Raw genomic sequence first — 16,312 nt, forward strand, 5'->3', positions numbered from 1 at the left:
ACAAATTTGTATACACAATTCCTAGAGTATAGGTGTGATCTAACGGAAGACATGCAACTAATCTAAGAGTGAACATGTTCATCTTCAAAATGATTTTTGAGCAAAAAAACCTTAATTTTTCTCTCAAACAGGAGCTAGCAGGATTTGCTTTCCAAATAAATTTACATTAGAATGTGCTGCCAGGTCATCTGTGAGGCTGCTGGGGAGCCTGAGCTTTCAAAGTTTGGTCCCAGGACAGCTGCAGTGCACAGGCTTGCTAAACACCAGTGCTTCCAACATTCCTGGGTCCACAAAGCCTCCACAGAGCTCACTCAGGACCAGAGTCCTTTCAGTACCTTGAGGAAAACACAAGTTTCCAGGCTCCAGCTCCACAGTCTGCAAAAGCAGAACAGGTCAGGGAGATGTCAGACTAGCAGACAGAAGCCATCTCGTTATCTTAAAGCCCTAGAACTCTGTAACCATATAAGTTTGTCTACATGGTCTGAAGTTGGAGTATATACTTGTACTGTCCATAGTAGTTTCTAGTAGCGGCCTTAACATCAAATTTAAAAGAATTGCACACTGCATATGACAAGCAAAACCAGAGGCTTAGGATCAGCATTTGTACAGCATAATAGGATTTCACAGGAGTCCCTACACAGCAGACCAAACCTGCTGCAAAAATATCATTATTGAAATCTCATTAAATGATTGCTGGGAGAGTTGAGAGCTGAAATAGATTGTTTTTGGTGCCCTAGATGGCTTCTTTTCTAGTCACTATAGCTAAAATGCTATAGACTGAAAACAGAGAAGGAGAACTTTTTGTCCAGGACCCTCTCCCATCAGAATGGTCATAGCTTGCAAACATGGAACATCAGCTGCTTGTTTTAAAGCCTGCTTTTCTTTCATAAAGTTCTGAATATTTGCCAGACTTTTTTTCCAGACTGATTTTCTTTGTTCCTTTAGCAAAAAGGAAACAAGCAGGAAGAGCCCACAGCATCACAACATAGGAGTGCAAGTCTGAACATCCACGGAAAGAGCTTACGATGCAGGAACAGAATACTCATTATATATTATTCATTATAGATTAAAACAACTGTTTCACCCCAGCCACAAAAAAAAAAAAAAAAAAAAAAAAAAAAAAAAAAAACCAATACCGTCTTTGAAAAGAAAGCTTCTAATCCAGTAATAGAGTGAATATAATAAGTTAACTCAAGAGCAGAAGGATGAAAGGATGTCAGATAAAGTCAAAGGGCAAAAAGACAAAGATGCCCTGTGATGTTTAGCTGCAGGTACCATTGGCTACTTCTTGGTTCATGCTAATATCAATTAGTACCTACCTAGAGAAAACTTCAGAAATCAGATAAAGCCAGATCCAGTAATTTATACTACGATTTACATCATTTTTGGCATGGCTTCCTGCACAACATCGAAAGAGTCAGAACCATCCTACACAACCTTTGTGCCAATCTGTTGAGATGCAATAGCCTTAAGCAACACAGCAGTTTCAAAAACTTTAAAGTGACCCAATCTATTTTGAAAGAAACCAAAAGCACTTCAGAATTTTGAGACTAAATAAAATATACTTCTATCAAAAAAAAGCAAAATGAAAGTTGCCATTCTGAGGTGCTTTAAGAACCAGAGATCTTGTCAACTGTTATTCCTTTTATAACTTGTTTAAAAGGTCACATGAAGACTGTGGCCAAGATAAATTAAATCATTAGAGTTCATGCACATCTGCATGTGCCTGTACATTTATGCACATCAGTTCAGCCTCAGTGTCCGAGTCTCTTCTATAGGAAAGCAGAACAAGTTCCTCATTTTTCTTCCTATTATGCCTGTGTTTCTCTGTAGGCAACATGAGCAAGCTCTGCCATGTGCTAAAATGACTAGAAGCTACAGGGTACCATTAGTACAGCAGCAGACTCAAGCTAGAAAACCCCTCTGAAACACGCAGCGCAGCAGCTTCAGCTCCATGCTGTGTCAACTGTCCCACAGCTTTCAGCTGTTTGAAAAGGAGCAGAGGAAGACCCTGTTAGAATGTTGCATCACTCAAGCACTAAACTTATACTTAAAAAACAAAACCAGGTATCTTTATCAAATACATCACCCATAATAATTATTTTCAAAGAAACCTACAATTTTCAAGTACTTTTTTTTTTTTTTTTTTTTTTATAATTACCAAACTGTTGCCAGAAGTCTATTTTTAACTGTGTGCACAAAGTTATTCCCCTTAATAAACTGGAGTAAAAAAAAAAAAAAAAAAACACTCTTCACAAATATTAGTTTAAACTGAACCTTTTACTCATTAGTATTTCTATAAACATTGCATTGGAGCAACAAAGACATCTGGAACAATCTTTCCTTGGCATAAAAAGCCAGATTAAGGGCCTTGAACTATTCTCCATCCTCCTGTAAAAGGGGATGTAGACTACAAGAGAATATCTCCACTCTGAAGATCAGTGTTACACATGGTTCCAATGATTTCCACTATGCAGAATACATGTATGCATAAAGCCCTCAAATGCACTAAAAAGCTTCCAGCAGCAACAGCACAACTAACTGGCAGTTGTTTTGAGAAGTCTCCTAGAAAGCTCAGCCAATCCTGCCTACAGGATTACTCTAAAATAGTTATTGAGATTTAGTTAGGATTAAAGTCAAAATAAGTCTATTTTCAGGCATATCAAAGGCATATTGTTTCTCATTAAGTAAGAAAATACCTACATTTATTATTCAGATAATTCCATTTGCCTATGGTTGTACAACGATCCAATACAACCTTGCAATTCACCTAAGCAACAGATTTAAGTTTCAGCTATCACTGACAGTCACCACCTAACGAAAGGAAGTCTGGAAAATTGTAACAAAAAAACCTGACGTACTAATACTGCAACAGTTTACAGGGCAGAGCACTGGAGTTGGTCTGCTGCCCTGCCGGCAGGGACCACCGCCTGCGTAGGGGGCAGCGGGGAGCGAGTCCACACGAGACCCCGCCAGCAGGGGGGCGGAACTCGCCTGGAAAAAAAAAGCAACCTGCGTGGGAAAAAAAAAAAAAAAAAAAAAAAACTCGCCTTGAAGAAGAGATGGATTCTAGCATTAGAGTCCATTTCAACTGAAATTAGAAGGGTTTCAACCGAAGCACATAGCTGGCAGCATCTACAGAAAACGAACAGCGACACCTAGAGCTGAAAAAACAAGGGAAATTAAGTTTTACATGTAGGAAGTTCAAGACCAAATACTTCCTAGTAGTCACCAATCTTTGACAACATGAAGAAGTCCTCTTTAAAAACAAATTGAAAACATCTAAAAATCAAAAACCTATTCCTACCTGAGACTTCCTGAATTACCACCAAATTCACCGTGTGAAACGCTAGCCTCAGGGAATTTCAAGTGAATATAACCACTTCTCAGCACCATCACCACTTCAATCCAAAATATATCAGTCAGCCTTCCTCCATTAATTTAGAAAAAAAAAAAAAGAAAAAAAGAAAAAAAAAAGCTGACATTCAACCTTAAGTGGACAATCCACTAAGGAATGAAGCCCATTGCCCATATAACACTCCATGCCCCAACCCTTCAGTTTTATCTACCTTTCGCCTCTTTCGCAGAAGTCAGAATGTCCCTGCTAAGCTGTTACATGTTCCAGAGCAAGCCCCAATTTGCATGGCACATTTACAAGTATTTCCACCACATTTTTTGTCTGCTAGGAACCAATTACTTCCATCTTTTAGGACAAAACCCAGGCTTCAGCACACTGCAGCACACTGCCTGAGAAATTGTATCAGTCTGAGGTGCCGAGGTCAGTCCTCTTCCCTGCAGGGTGGGAAGGGACTGAGCCCTCAGCACGCCACCCGTTTTAACACTCTTCCACATGCAGAAGGAACACCAACATGACCACGCACATGCAGCAGCACGGCCTCTGGCTGCCTTCCCATGCCTAATTCCCCAGCTCCACTGCTGTGAAGTTGTATTGGGCTATACAGATCCACAAAAATAAGGTGAAGAGGATTTCTTTCTTCTGTTTAATAAAAAAAAACTTTTGGAAACATGGCCCAACTGACATATTTCTCTTCATCTGGTAAGAACCTTTCCTACTTAACCAGAGGACAAGACAGGAACTTGACTGCAAGGCAAATGTTTAAATGCAGAGCTTTCAGTAGGTTTTTGCGCAGAGAAACAACATAGTGTTACTGCTTCTGGGAGATCCTTGCCTTCCTTGTGCTCTATGTAAGCCTTTTACTTTAACACATTAGCTTAAAATTAATGTAATCTATAAAACCACCTGTGCAACTTCTTCCAGTGAACAGATTTTATAGAAAATTGCACACATTTTTACCAAGAAAGTTGACCACATATAAAGCAGTGTCAAAATAGCAAAGTTGAACTTGGAATACTCAGCACAAGGTTCCCAGTATCCACAAGTGTCATGCGCTCCCCATCAGTTACCTAGCCAACTGATTTTCAAAACACATTCCTGACACACCCTCACTTCACTAGAGAGCTCAAAATACAGAAAGAGTCATACCTCCACACAGTCGTACCTCCAACTTACCTGCTTTAGATCTTTTTCCTTCTCAACTCTATACTAGTTCTAGTCACTTGATTATCTATTGCATGTACTAAGAGAAATCAGAGCCTTTCCAAGTGTCCGCTCATACACAGTTCCTCCCTTTACATGTGGAAGTCCAGCAATTTATCACTAAAAATATGTTCATTACATTTTATCTTCCATGAATCCAAGCCCACACAGGTAACAACTGAAATTAACTGGTGTCTCCCAAGCATTTTACTCTAGGAAATTCAGTAGTCCATATCTCAATGTGTAACTTAATTGTACTTCAATTTCAATTCAGCATTGCAACATTTATTCCCATGTCATAGGTATCTTCCTCATTTCCATCTTAAAATGAAGAAACAACAATTCAAAACAACTTTTTATTTGCTCTGGATATCACAAACAACGTCAAAAGCTTCAACATCACTACCAATTTACTGTCACAATCCATCTTGCTGACTTTTAATTGTTTAACAAGAAAGTGGAAACTTTCCTCTCCCTTTGTAATAGCTCTTTTGCCATCTCTTCCTTGAGAACAAGCCTAGTCTCATCAGTCTAATTTTGCAGCTCTGCTACAAGATATATTACAGATACCAATTTCCTGGTGTAGTGGTAAGTAAGGTTTCCTTTAGTGCTATTGACACAAATACCAGTAAGGGGAAAACAAGGGAAGAACATGGCATGCTGCAGCAATCCTAGTTTAACACAAATGAACACATATGGGGGGGTTAAGCTGTGCTCTCACTTAAAGCTGCTCAGAGTAAATCAACTGACTTGAGAAATTTTTAAAGAAAACAATACTCCAACACACGTCCATCTTCAGTGTTTGCTACAGATTGCACTGAGATACTAAATTTACAAATATGGAGATATTAAATACTATATATGAAGTTAATGGTAGTATTCCAAAGAATAAGCATTGACTTCAGAAACAACTGCTGCTTCTCTGGCTTTAAGTGTTTTGCAGCCCAAGATAACCAATCTGATGTTAAGCTCAAAACCAAAGAAAATGACTACAAATACTTCCGTCACATGCAATGTTTCTTTACAAGAAGGTCTAACACTTTTCCCTGCAAAAAAGTCAACTTCATTTTATTTGAGTTTTGAAACAATTCCTGTACTACAAAATATGCACTAATAATTGGCCATCCATAATGAAGCTTGCAAAGGAAGGCTTTACCATCCCTCATCCCTTTTTCAGTACAACAAATCACTGAGATTTTAAAAAACTCCAATCTCCCTACACACACCTGCAAAAACGAGATATTTGGATTGGTCTTTGTTTTTACAGGCAGTACTTCTCCAAAGTAACAGCTTAAAGCTCTTGGAAATTAATGAATAAAGAAAACCATATACATTTTGTAATTTTAATAAATTACAAAATTTATTTCTAGGTAATACAGATTGTAAGCCCTTGCTACAATGGGTATTTACGTATTGTTTTTAAAAATTGGGAAAAAAAAATCAAAACTGTTTTCTTAAACTGATTTAAGTAAAAGCTAAGTAAACATTTCAAGACATTCTGCAGTGTTTCTTTGCAGAGATGATTCAAAGTTAAATAGCAGATCTGTGCTCATATAGGAATAAAGGCTTTTTCTTGGTTTTAAAAGTATTTTGGAGATAATACACATATGCGCTGTGTGACATTAGACATTAAAACTGACTGAAGCCTCACACTATTTTTAAACTGGAAGACTTACAGCTTAAAGGATGCGTCTCCTCAATTTCACAAAGAAAAACCCGCAAATAAAACCGAAGTTATTGAAAGCACTGAAGTTATCGATATAAGAACCTACCTGTCATTTGGGATTTCAGATGCTTCTGCAAGTGACAGTGATAAGACTAAGAGAAACAAAGATACTTACATTGCATTTACTTTATCTTCTGGGCCTTGAACTTGGCCTGTTACTGTTCCTTGACTGGTATTTTTAACCCAGCCAACAACTCCTAGCTTCCTAGCTTCCTCTTCTGTGTACTGATTTTAAAAATAAAGAGACAATAATCAGTGCCAGCACATACACTACATGCATACCATGTAAACCATGTTAAACCCCACTTCCATTTTCATAGCCTTAAGACTGAGACTTAAGAGAAACAAGAATCCATAGATTATGCTCACACTCAGACATTAAAACATTCCTGTCAGCTCTGCAGCTGCAGCAGAAGCAACCAGCTTTTGAACAAGAATTAGATTTTACATATACATAAATACATGAGTTAATTCCCATGTCGGTTTACATTAAGACTTTTCTTCAAAAAAAAAAAAAAAAAAAAAAAAAAAAAAAAAAACACAAAACACCACAAACTATATATATGATGGCTTCTTACCCTGCTCATAATAAAGCCATCCTGCTGCTTGCTGTATCAGTTGAATATGCACAGAAATCTTCCAATACTGTGAGTTTTTTCATTCAGAGATCAGCCAAAAACTTGCTCTCCTTGTTTAAGGAATTTTTAAACACTTTTAATCAAAGAACTCTACTGATCCATCACTACCACCTTTTACTTAGTTTCCTCTAGCTCCTGTCACTGCTCATTTGCCTCTTCAACAGTTGGTGTCTAAGCTCTTTAAGCTTGTTGAATGCACAAACAGAAGTGTTTTTCCTCATGTTTCATTCTAAAACCTTTCCACCTGACTTTTACCCCTTAAATACTAAGGATCTTGTGCTGCATTACTAGCAAAGCAAATTATAGCAGCAAATGTACGGAACTTCCAAGTCCTGCTTTCTGAACCTTCTTATTTTTTATGTACACACAAAATGTATCTGCATAGTTTTCATTTGTGCCTGAACCCTTACATGGCATGGAACAAAGTATTTTACAGGAAACCACTGAAGTTTTATTCTCTGCAGGGAATAACAATAGCTAATACTAATATTAAACAGCTAATATTTTCATTCACCTCAAATTTATTGAGATTAAAAGGTGCTTCCTCCATTTTCCTTCACGTATGTTCAGTGATGAGATGTAGCCCATGTTCTCTTTAGACATTCATTTTAAATGCCAACAGCCAAACTTCAGCTCAATAATAATTACACTTCAAAAGAGAAAACAGATCTGGGGGTAATCTAGGCAATGAAAAGGTGTTGCTACCTATGATGAGTACTTTTCAAGTTGATTATGAGCACTTTTTCCCCTAAGAAGTTACCCAAAAGCATCAGAATGCAGCCTATCAATATGATCTGCAAACGCACATTTTCCACTTGATAAAGAAACATTAAAGACATACTATACTGTAAACCTCCATCCTTCTCTATTTTGAGCTATTTCACACCACATAAATTATGCATAAAAACTTTTAGGTCTTAAACACAGCTCACTAGGTTCACACAACACTTTTGAAACATGTTTCTTGATTTCTGTCAAGCAGAAGAATTACCTGCTACAAATTCAGAGCTGGTGGAGAACTCTGGTGGGGTCACAAGCCCCAGCAACTGTATTGCAGGAAACACAAGCTTCCTTAAGCACTGGCACTGTAATTGCCAGTAGGAACGTAAACTGGAATGCATTGGCTTCAGAAGCTAACATCCAGAATTTACCTCTCTAAACACGAGTATGTTCTAATGCTCACCTTTGTATCACAATCCAAATACAACCTTTATAAATTATACTAACATAAACACATTAATAAGCTTTTAAAAATATTTTACTATAAGAGATGAACAAAAATTTTTTCCTCTTAAATCTGCTTGCAATACTTAACAGCCTAACCTAGAACTCCATCCATCGGTTGATTATGATTATAGTCTGCAAAGCTGCTGCTGCTGTATTTTTAGCCCTGGAAATACTATACTTTGAAGTAGGCTTTGAAGGAGAACTGATAAATCAGATGTTGCCTTACCATCCTGAAACAAACACCTAAAGAAAGAAAAAGAGTAAGGTCAAAAAAGAGTAAGGTTATCTTATAAAAGACTATTAAAAAAAAAAATCACAAATTTATTGTAAACTGTATACATGTCATCCGTGGTCTATCCGCAAGGAAACCGCAGAGCTTTGTGGCACTGTCACTCCGGGCCAACTGCACAAGACGGCCGGGAGATGACCTCGACCAAGCGGTTATTTCCGCTAAAGCGGCGAGGGGAACTCCGCAATTAAGACGGGAATAGCCTTTGACCCTTTAATATTCACTTCAGTTTCTATGCCAACCCAAGGGGGTTGGCATATGTGTTTGACAGCAGAGCAGAGCCCTCGCCCCCGCCCGCTAGCAGCCGCCTCCCCTCAGGGCGCCGCCGTCCCCCCACGCGCCGCCATCGCCTCAGCCACGCCCGGCCCCGCGCATGCGCACAGCGCCGCCGACCCGCGCCCCTCACCTTGCACCCGCCCGAACACTTCGTAATCCACCGATTTGAGCGCGCCCGACGCCTTCCCCAGGGTAGACATGGCGGCCGCCGAGCTCTGCGGGCCGCCCGGACGGCAGCGCGCGAGGCTCAAGCTGCCCCGGAAAGCGCCCGCCCCGCGCCGGGCGGGAGGGAGCCGCGGGCGCCTGAGGGGGGGGGCGCGGCCCCGTCACCGCCGGGGGTCACCGCGACTCCCAGCCCATAAAACATGACAAGCTTTTCCTTCCCAATTTTACCCCGTGTGGGGCAAACGCCAGGGCCAGGGGGAGGCTGGACTCCAGCTGGGGCACCAGGGCTTGGAGATGGAAAATTTACCTTAGGTAAGATGTTCAAACCTACCTCAGGTAAGGTGTTCAAACCTACACAATGATATATGTTAGTGCTCACATTTTCCTTTACAAACCTTTCCAAAACATTTTTAATGTAGGTGTAACATGCAAAGATATAAACCAGGAACTGATCTTTTAAGTAGGTATAGTCTCCAACCAGACGCCATGGATTTTTCTGGCATGTCACATGGTTTTGTACTCTGTGTTTGCTTTTTCTTAAAAGAAAAAGTCTCTTCAGGCTAAATATTGCATTAGAAACAACATTTAATTATCCTTGGTTAGAAGATAAACTCAGTCTAGAATCTTTAGTCATCTGCTGCCATCTATCAACACTAAAGAGCAAGACAGGTCCAAAATAAAATATTAGCTTATTTACAATATAAAACATTGCAACTTAGGCCTTTAAGCTATAGCTTATGCAGGTACTGATTACTGGAATCTGCAGAGAGCAAACTGTAATGGCAACTTTGGTTTTTAATCAAGGGAATGACTCTTACCTTTCAAGTAAGTTTTCTTGATAAGAGTCAGGTAAGTTTCCTCTCACCAGTGCTGGCTCATCCTCAGTACAGAAATCCATCCCTGTCATAGTCCTTGAGAACTTCTGGCCCAGAGATATATCTGCTGCCCTCTAATTTTCTTTGCCAGTTGATTTTTTCATCAGTTAAAGCCAGTTTAGTATTTTTCTGATTTGCCATAAGAATATCTTGCCATTCTTTCACTAAATGGTACCAACCCTCTCATTGTTTCATAACAGAAAAACTGAAAAACTCCAAAGATAGCATGTAACCCTTTACGTTTTTACAGTCCAAAAAGTCAATATCAGTAATCAAACAGTATTCAAATACACTAATTAGTAAGAGAGCTTTAGCATACACTATCTTGAAGTATAGACAGTCTGTATGAAGTCAATGAAGTTTTGTATTTTCGTCATCCCTCTGCCAGCTGTAGTGATGTTGGCTTAAGAATCAGCTGAGTGCACTTCCTACAGCTACTAGCAAGAAATGCTAAATATCTACATACGTTATAGCACAAGATACATTCCTTAGTTACACCGCAGAGAAATGCAAATGATTATGAACTTCTTCCAATGAACAAGCTTTTGTACTGCTAGGATGATCAGAAAATACAGTGTCATAACATCTGTAGATCACTCCAGCAACGAAATAGACTCTTCTAAACTTCTGCCAGCTTATCTATTACCATGTGTTGTGTTTGGCTTGCTACTCAGTAAATAAAGGTGACCTTTTTATTACTAAAACAAAGCTGCAACAATCACAATTAATACATGAAAGAGAAATTCAAGGCAGCAGTGAATTCCATGGATGACCGTTATGCTGCCAATTTACCCAGGCCTTTTGTTTGCTCACAGCAGCTGCTATTATACAGTTTGTCTTTTATTTCTCCATACTAATTTCACAGTAAGCTTTCTTTTCTGATCATTACACATTCTTGCTAATTTAAATTCACATCAGCCAGCTTTTATCTCTTCCAGAAGACATTGTTTTATATTCATCGGTCTTTTTGCTTCACATATATAGATTGAATTTCACTTGCAGCATAGTGTTCTCTAGGAACAATTATTCATGGACCTTAGGCTTGTATAGAGAGGATTTATTGTGAAAGCCACCTAGGAAGTTGCTTTACTTGGCAGAAGTTTTGCATTAGGTAAGATGCTGTTGTAGAGAAGACTAATTTCGTCATTCAGTCACATACGTACCTGTACTCTGAACAAGAATTTTGAAGAACACCTCTAAATACTAGCTCTAAACACAGTATAGATCTCCCACTATCCTGTTTTTGGCCATAGCATACAGGAAAGAATGAGGAATTGTTCCAGAAAGTACTGTAAGGGTACAACAAAGAGCCATAAAGCTAGAACTAGAGACTCACATGCCCATGAAGTAGGAAGGGTTCAGCCCTGAGCTTAAATAGGGCTTCAGGGCCAAGGGGCAGAAGGGATATCGTTAGCTCAGGTGAACCTGGTCAGGACAATCAGAGCTATGGGCCCTCTGGGTCCTGATACTGAGCACTGTCAATTGCAGTGCTTATAATAAAATGATCTTTTACTTTAATAAGTTTCACTTTAGTTGATAAAGGTATTTTGGAAGTTGTGACTTTGTTATTTATGCTTATACTGCGTAGAAAAACATTAAAAACTTATTTTTCTTTAAGTACCCATTTCTTCTGCTTTCCGTCTGTGTGGCTGTCACTTCATTCCACCATATACATTCAATGTTTTCCACTCCCAAAATTACTGTCTTCCATGTTTATGCATATGTTCTATCAGGTACATGACCTCCAATGTTGCTGTCTTAATTTATTCCTTAACCTCTAGCTATGCTCCTGTTTTTTCACCATTTCTTTATTTATTATGGTTCCTTCTCAGACCTGTCAATACATGACTAAATTTCTGCTCTCAGCCTTCCCAGAACATCTTCACAATCTACAATTAATTAACATTCCTGACTTCAGAGTTCTCCCCTCCCTCTACCGTCAACTTATTAGCTGCTGAGGTATTTATCTATTGGTTTGTTTGTTTCTTTCTTTTTTAGCATTTATGCTACCCTTTTTCATCAGTTTAGATAAACCTAAGGTCCAAACCTGACTCACTTACAAATGATCCCCAGCAAATTCTGATGAGTGGTTTCCCAAAGGATAGCAAAGGCTCTGTATAAAAGAAGCTGCTGTGTCTATTCCCTCTTGTGGCTTAGAGAGTAGTAAGTACTCAGAGAAAAAGAGTATAAACCATGTAAGTTCAATTATTTATCTTTTATAATTTTTGCTTGTTCTCTATTAAGCATAGTATATATAGCTCATATTTTAAAACACTGTCCTTTGTATTTATTTTTTCAAATAAAGGCTAAATTTTTCTTTTCAATCGTTTTCTTTTTTTTTTCCAGTTATTCTTTATCATGTCATCTCCAAAACTATATTCACTCTTACAACCTATTTTAAAATAAACTTTAAATTTATTAAAATTGCAGTTTAATTTAAAATAAAACTAATAGGACTTCTGACTTTGCAGACTCTGCTTCAAGTTGTACAAAACTCTTTGGAGTCTTTATTTAATGTTTCAGATGGATGTATTGAAGTCTCCCAAGGTGTAATGTAGGACACTTAAGAAGTAAGTGATATTCTTAATTCTACTTTCCTTTTTCTGTGGATCACTGACTATCAGCTGTCGTCCTTAGGGGAAAAGATAGTCTCTTAAACACTAGGATTAGATTTCAAAGCCTGAAGGACAAGATAAGCCTGTAGGAGTTCTTTAGGAGTTTTTGTCTGTACTGTGTAGGATGTATAAATAACACTATGCTGGGCTACTAAAGAAAAACTTTTAAAAGTATATAGCTCAAGACAGGGAAGTGTTCCTAGCTCATAAAGGTTTTGATAATACCATTACTACTAGTTTCTAGTCAGCTTTTTTACAGGAAACTAAAAATGAAGTATAATGCATGCAAAAATATGAAGTGGCTTAGGCTTTAGGCTTCTGTACCTGTGTTGTTGTCATCTTTAACAATGCAGTTCCTAGCATAGTAGCACTTTCACTGAGAAGAAAAACTACACTTGTGCAAGGCTTAAGCTCTCAGCATGAGCTGATGACATTTCCTGAAGTATTTCTGCATTCAAATAAATACTCCCAACTATAATTTTTTCTGTATGCTGTCTTCCTTTAGCCATGGAGAATGGAAAAGTAGGAAAAGCATAGAAGAAGGACGTCTGTCAAGAGAAAGCATCCAGATGGGAAATTAACATGCCTAAAGAACAAAAGAGTGCTAGGCAAAAATGTATAGCACTCTTTTTGAAATAAAACCATATAATAGAAAACGGCTTACCAAAAGCAAACAAAAAGCTACCTTGTGCTTTTAAATGGTAAAACTCAAAATTTGGATGTACAAATCTTAGAAAATTTTTGAGACTGACTGCAGAATACCCCTAGCACAGTTAGGTGCCCTGGTTACTGCACTTGTCTCCTGATCCATTAGAAATGTGAAGACCCAAAGCAGCAATCAGATCTGGGTGGGGGGACCCCACAACTGTGCAGAGGCCCCCTTAGGCGAGTAGAGTACTGTACAGAGGAAGGGTCATGTCTGCACAGATCAAGTTACAGGACTGCAGCCAAACTTTGTCCTAAATTTGGGACCCAATGGAACATAAATTTGTCCCCCTTGTGCTCTAAAATCATGGACTACTTACATAACCTACAGGACGATAGATACAGAACCGTGCACTCATTATTTTAGTGTGGCTAGACTACTTAGGGCAATTTTTTTGTTACTGTGCTTGTTCCAAATAGTTGCTGTGAGATCCTATGTATAGTGCAGTGTCACACAACAAGTTGTATGGAAGGCTTTTTGCTTTGTTAGTTGCCTTTTATTCACTACATCCTACTACTAGTAGCCTTTTATTCACTACATCCTGATTCCGTCTAGGGCATGAAGACTTATCAGCAGTTTTCTTTTAAACTTTTTTTTTTAAGTTATAGCAACAGTTCCCAAAGTAATTGTTCATGATTCCACTCACAGCTTGTTCACTCGTTGACATCGTATATACATGTAAATATTTAATTAAACTAAATTTCTGTTTAGTTTTCAATATTTTTTCATTGTTGTGTCACCATGTCTTTGAAAAAATACTTTGAAAAGTATTTTTGCTGCTATAGGAAATGAAAGAATCCTCAGGTAAGTCAGTTCAAGTTAATAGTAATAAAAATCCTGATCTGAAAAGCTAGTAGGGAACTTAAATGCTCAGTAGAAACAAATGCTTAGTATGAGGATATTAGCTGTCAAGACTTCTTAAATGCCGAGGTGTTAGTAAATAAAACATGAGAACATAAACTGGTATTTCCTGTAACAAAAAATCTTTCTGACAGGTGTGACTGAAGTTGTACTATTGAACTCTAAAGCATAAAAATCAGAGTGATATTTGGGTTTAGGTCTGTTAGTCTTTTGCTGCAGTAATAGATCAAAGAAGACTCAACTTGGTGGTCAAGACTAAACACAAACTCACCTACTGTAATGCCTACAAGCATTTAAATTCTTTGGGTATAATTTCAGAAGGTAATTATAACTTGAATTTAGAAGCAGTGTATGAACCAAGGAGTAATGTACCTATAATATTTTAATTTTGTGAATCAAAGACTTAAGAGCATTATGCAACTTAGGTTAGATCGTAAACTAACAAACATACAAAAGCAACATTCTGGAAAATTTTATTCTGTGTGCAAACAAAATGTTAATATATAACAACTTGCAAAGCCCCTCTTTCAGTATTGTCTTTGGGACCTCTGTTCTACCTGGATTAGTACTTAACTTAAAATGTCATGCTTCCCGAGGCTTTACTGAACATCACTGGGATTGAAAAAGGAAGTTGGAAGGGACAGGGACTAGTAGTAGTGGTGAGCCCAGGCTGTCCTCTTATATTTGGAAGAGTCACATTAGGAGTCTTAGTCTCATGGTTTGATAGCAGAGCAGAAGGAGGTCTGTCTGACATTTGATTAATGAAATACCCATACACAGGAAGCACATTAAAATTTAAAGAAAACTGACTGAGATGCTGCCAGTGGTTATATTTTCTCTTCTTATGCAACACAGTGAGGAGGAAGAGATGTGGTCATTTAAAGCTGTTCTTTATTCCTGTTGAACAAAATGAAGTTTAAACATCACCCTTCCCACAGTCATTAGAACAATGATGTCAGATTTTTGTGGAGGATTTAGGGCTCTATAAAAGAACTAAGAAAGCACGAAAAAGTGTGGGTTGTTAAAGAAACGGTGTGTAATGGAGGTGGGTTGACAGCTATTACATTTTGCAGTACTGTGAAACTATTTGATTCATTCTCATTAACTGCATTAGCCCACTATTTGTTCTCAAAAGCAACAAAGAGAAGGCTTAATTAGTATTTCAGAATCTTGAAAAGTATTGGTGCAGCCAGTGTCATCAGATATTTCAGTCAAGTCTTGCTGGATTGATTATAACTTGGATGTGGGGAATTGTGTTATTTCAGAATCTGCGTGCCAGTTCCAATCATGTGAGGGGACTATGTTTTGAAGACATGAACTTGTAACAGATTTGGTGAAAATCAGCATCTGCTTGAAGGAAAATGCTTCTGAAAGGTGGGCTGAAGCTCTACAAACACATCTCATAGTATAGATGGTGCAGGTGGGACCTGGGGTTTGCCAAAAGTAACAAAACAGGAACCCTAAATTGGGTTCTTTTGAACTCTTTTCTCTGAGTTAACCAGTTTTTATGCATAGCTAGAAAGGTCACTGTTGTGGGGCCCAGTTTTCCATTGATTCTCATACTGCCCTGATGGTGTCTTCCCCATCCAATCTAGTAGACATATTTGTAGTTTTGATAAAATGGGAGGAATTATCATGATTTTTGTAGCAAGAATTAATGCTTGAATCCTTTTGAGAAGTCAGTGGTTATGTGGAAAAGGATGGATCAGGTTGATACAGTGTTGCTAGATTTTCAAGAAGCTTCTGACAAAATTCTCTGGTTAATTACGGTTTTATAAAGTTAAAGTATTTTGGTGGACTAATAACTGAAGGAGCAGTCACAAGAGGAAGGAATAAGTGAAAAACATTCACCATAGAGAAACTGTTACTGAAAAAGCTACCAAGGAAATTCAGCAAGGATTTGTTCTGGGTTTTGTTCAGTGTATTCTTAAATAATCTTGGGGGGGGGGGGAGGGAAATAGTGACTGGATAGCTGGCTAATGGTATTAGATTACTTTGGGTAGCAAATGTGCGGCTGCAAAGAATTAGAGAAGTATCTTGTTATGTTAAATGAGTGGGCATTAAGAAGTCAGATTAAATTGTGTTATTAAACAAAGTATTGTGCAGAGTGGAAGTACATGAAACAATGCAAATAGTGGTGGCTTCTGGAGTTACTGCAAGCAGTTCCATGAGCAGATCAGTGTAATGCTCAGGGGCTGGCAAGAAAACCTGTTATGGGAAGAACATTAAAAAAAAAAAAAAAAAAAAGTGTTAACAGAGCATAACAAAAAAAGAGCCGTATGCTGCTGTGCAAACCATGGCTGTACCAAATATCCTGTTCCAGCCATTCCTCACGTCAAAGAAACAACAGGAAAGGCAACAGACAAAATCAGTTAG

General features: G+C 38.2%; 1 protein-coding gene across 5 annotated transcripts in view; it reads right to left on the reverse strand.

The window, feature by feature from the left end:
- Positions 1–9,171, reverse strand: part of ACYP2 (acylphosphatase 2) — a 41,860-nt gene extending 32,689 nt beyond the window's left edge. The window contains exons 1-4 of one of the 5 annotated variants that reach the window (XM_082755665.1): positions 8,845–8,919; positions 8,376–8,392; positions 7,437–7,571; positions 6,400–6,509 (exon numbers count right to left, since the gene is read on the reverse strand). In XM_082755665.1, coding sequence (XP_082611791.1) covers positions 6,400–6,509; positions 7,437–7,472 — 146 coding nt within the window. In that variant the 5' untranslated portion in view covers positions 7,473–7,571; positions 8,376–8,392; positions 8,845–8,919. Of the gene's footprint in view, positions 1–3,050; positions 3,165–6,399; positions 6,510–6,862; positions 6,973–7,436; positions 7,572–8,375; positions 8,393–8,844 lie in introns of all 5 variants that reach the window. The other 4 variants (XM_082755666.1, XM_082755664.1, XM_082755662.1 and 1 more) reach the window with 4 other exon arrangements.
- Between the last annotated feature and the right edge of the window lie 7,141 nt (positions 9,172–16,312).

This window comes from Aythya marila, assembly GCF_965140915.1.
Source record: "Aythya marila genome assembly, chromosome: 3".
NCBI classification, from domain to species: domain Eukaryota; kingdom Metazoa; phylum Chordata; class Aves; order Anseriformes; family Anatidae; genus Aythya; species Aythya marila.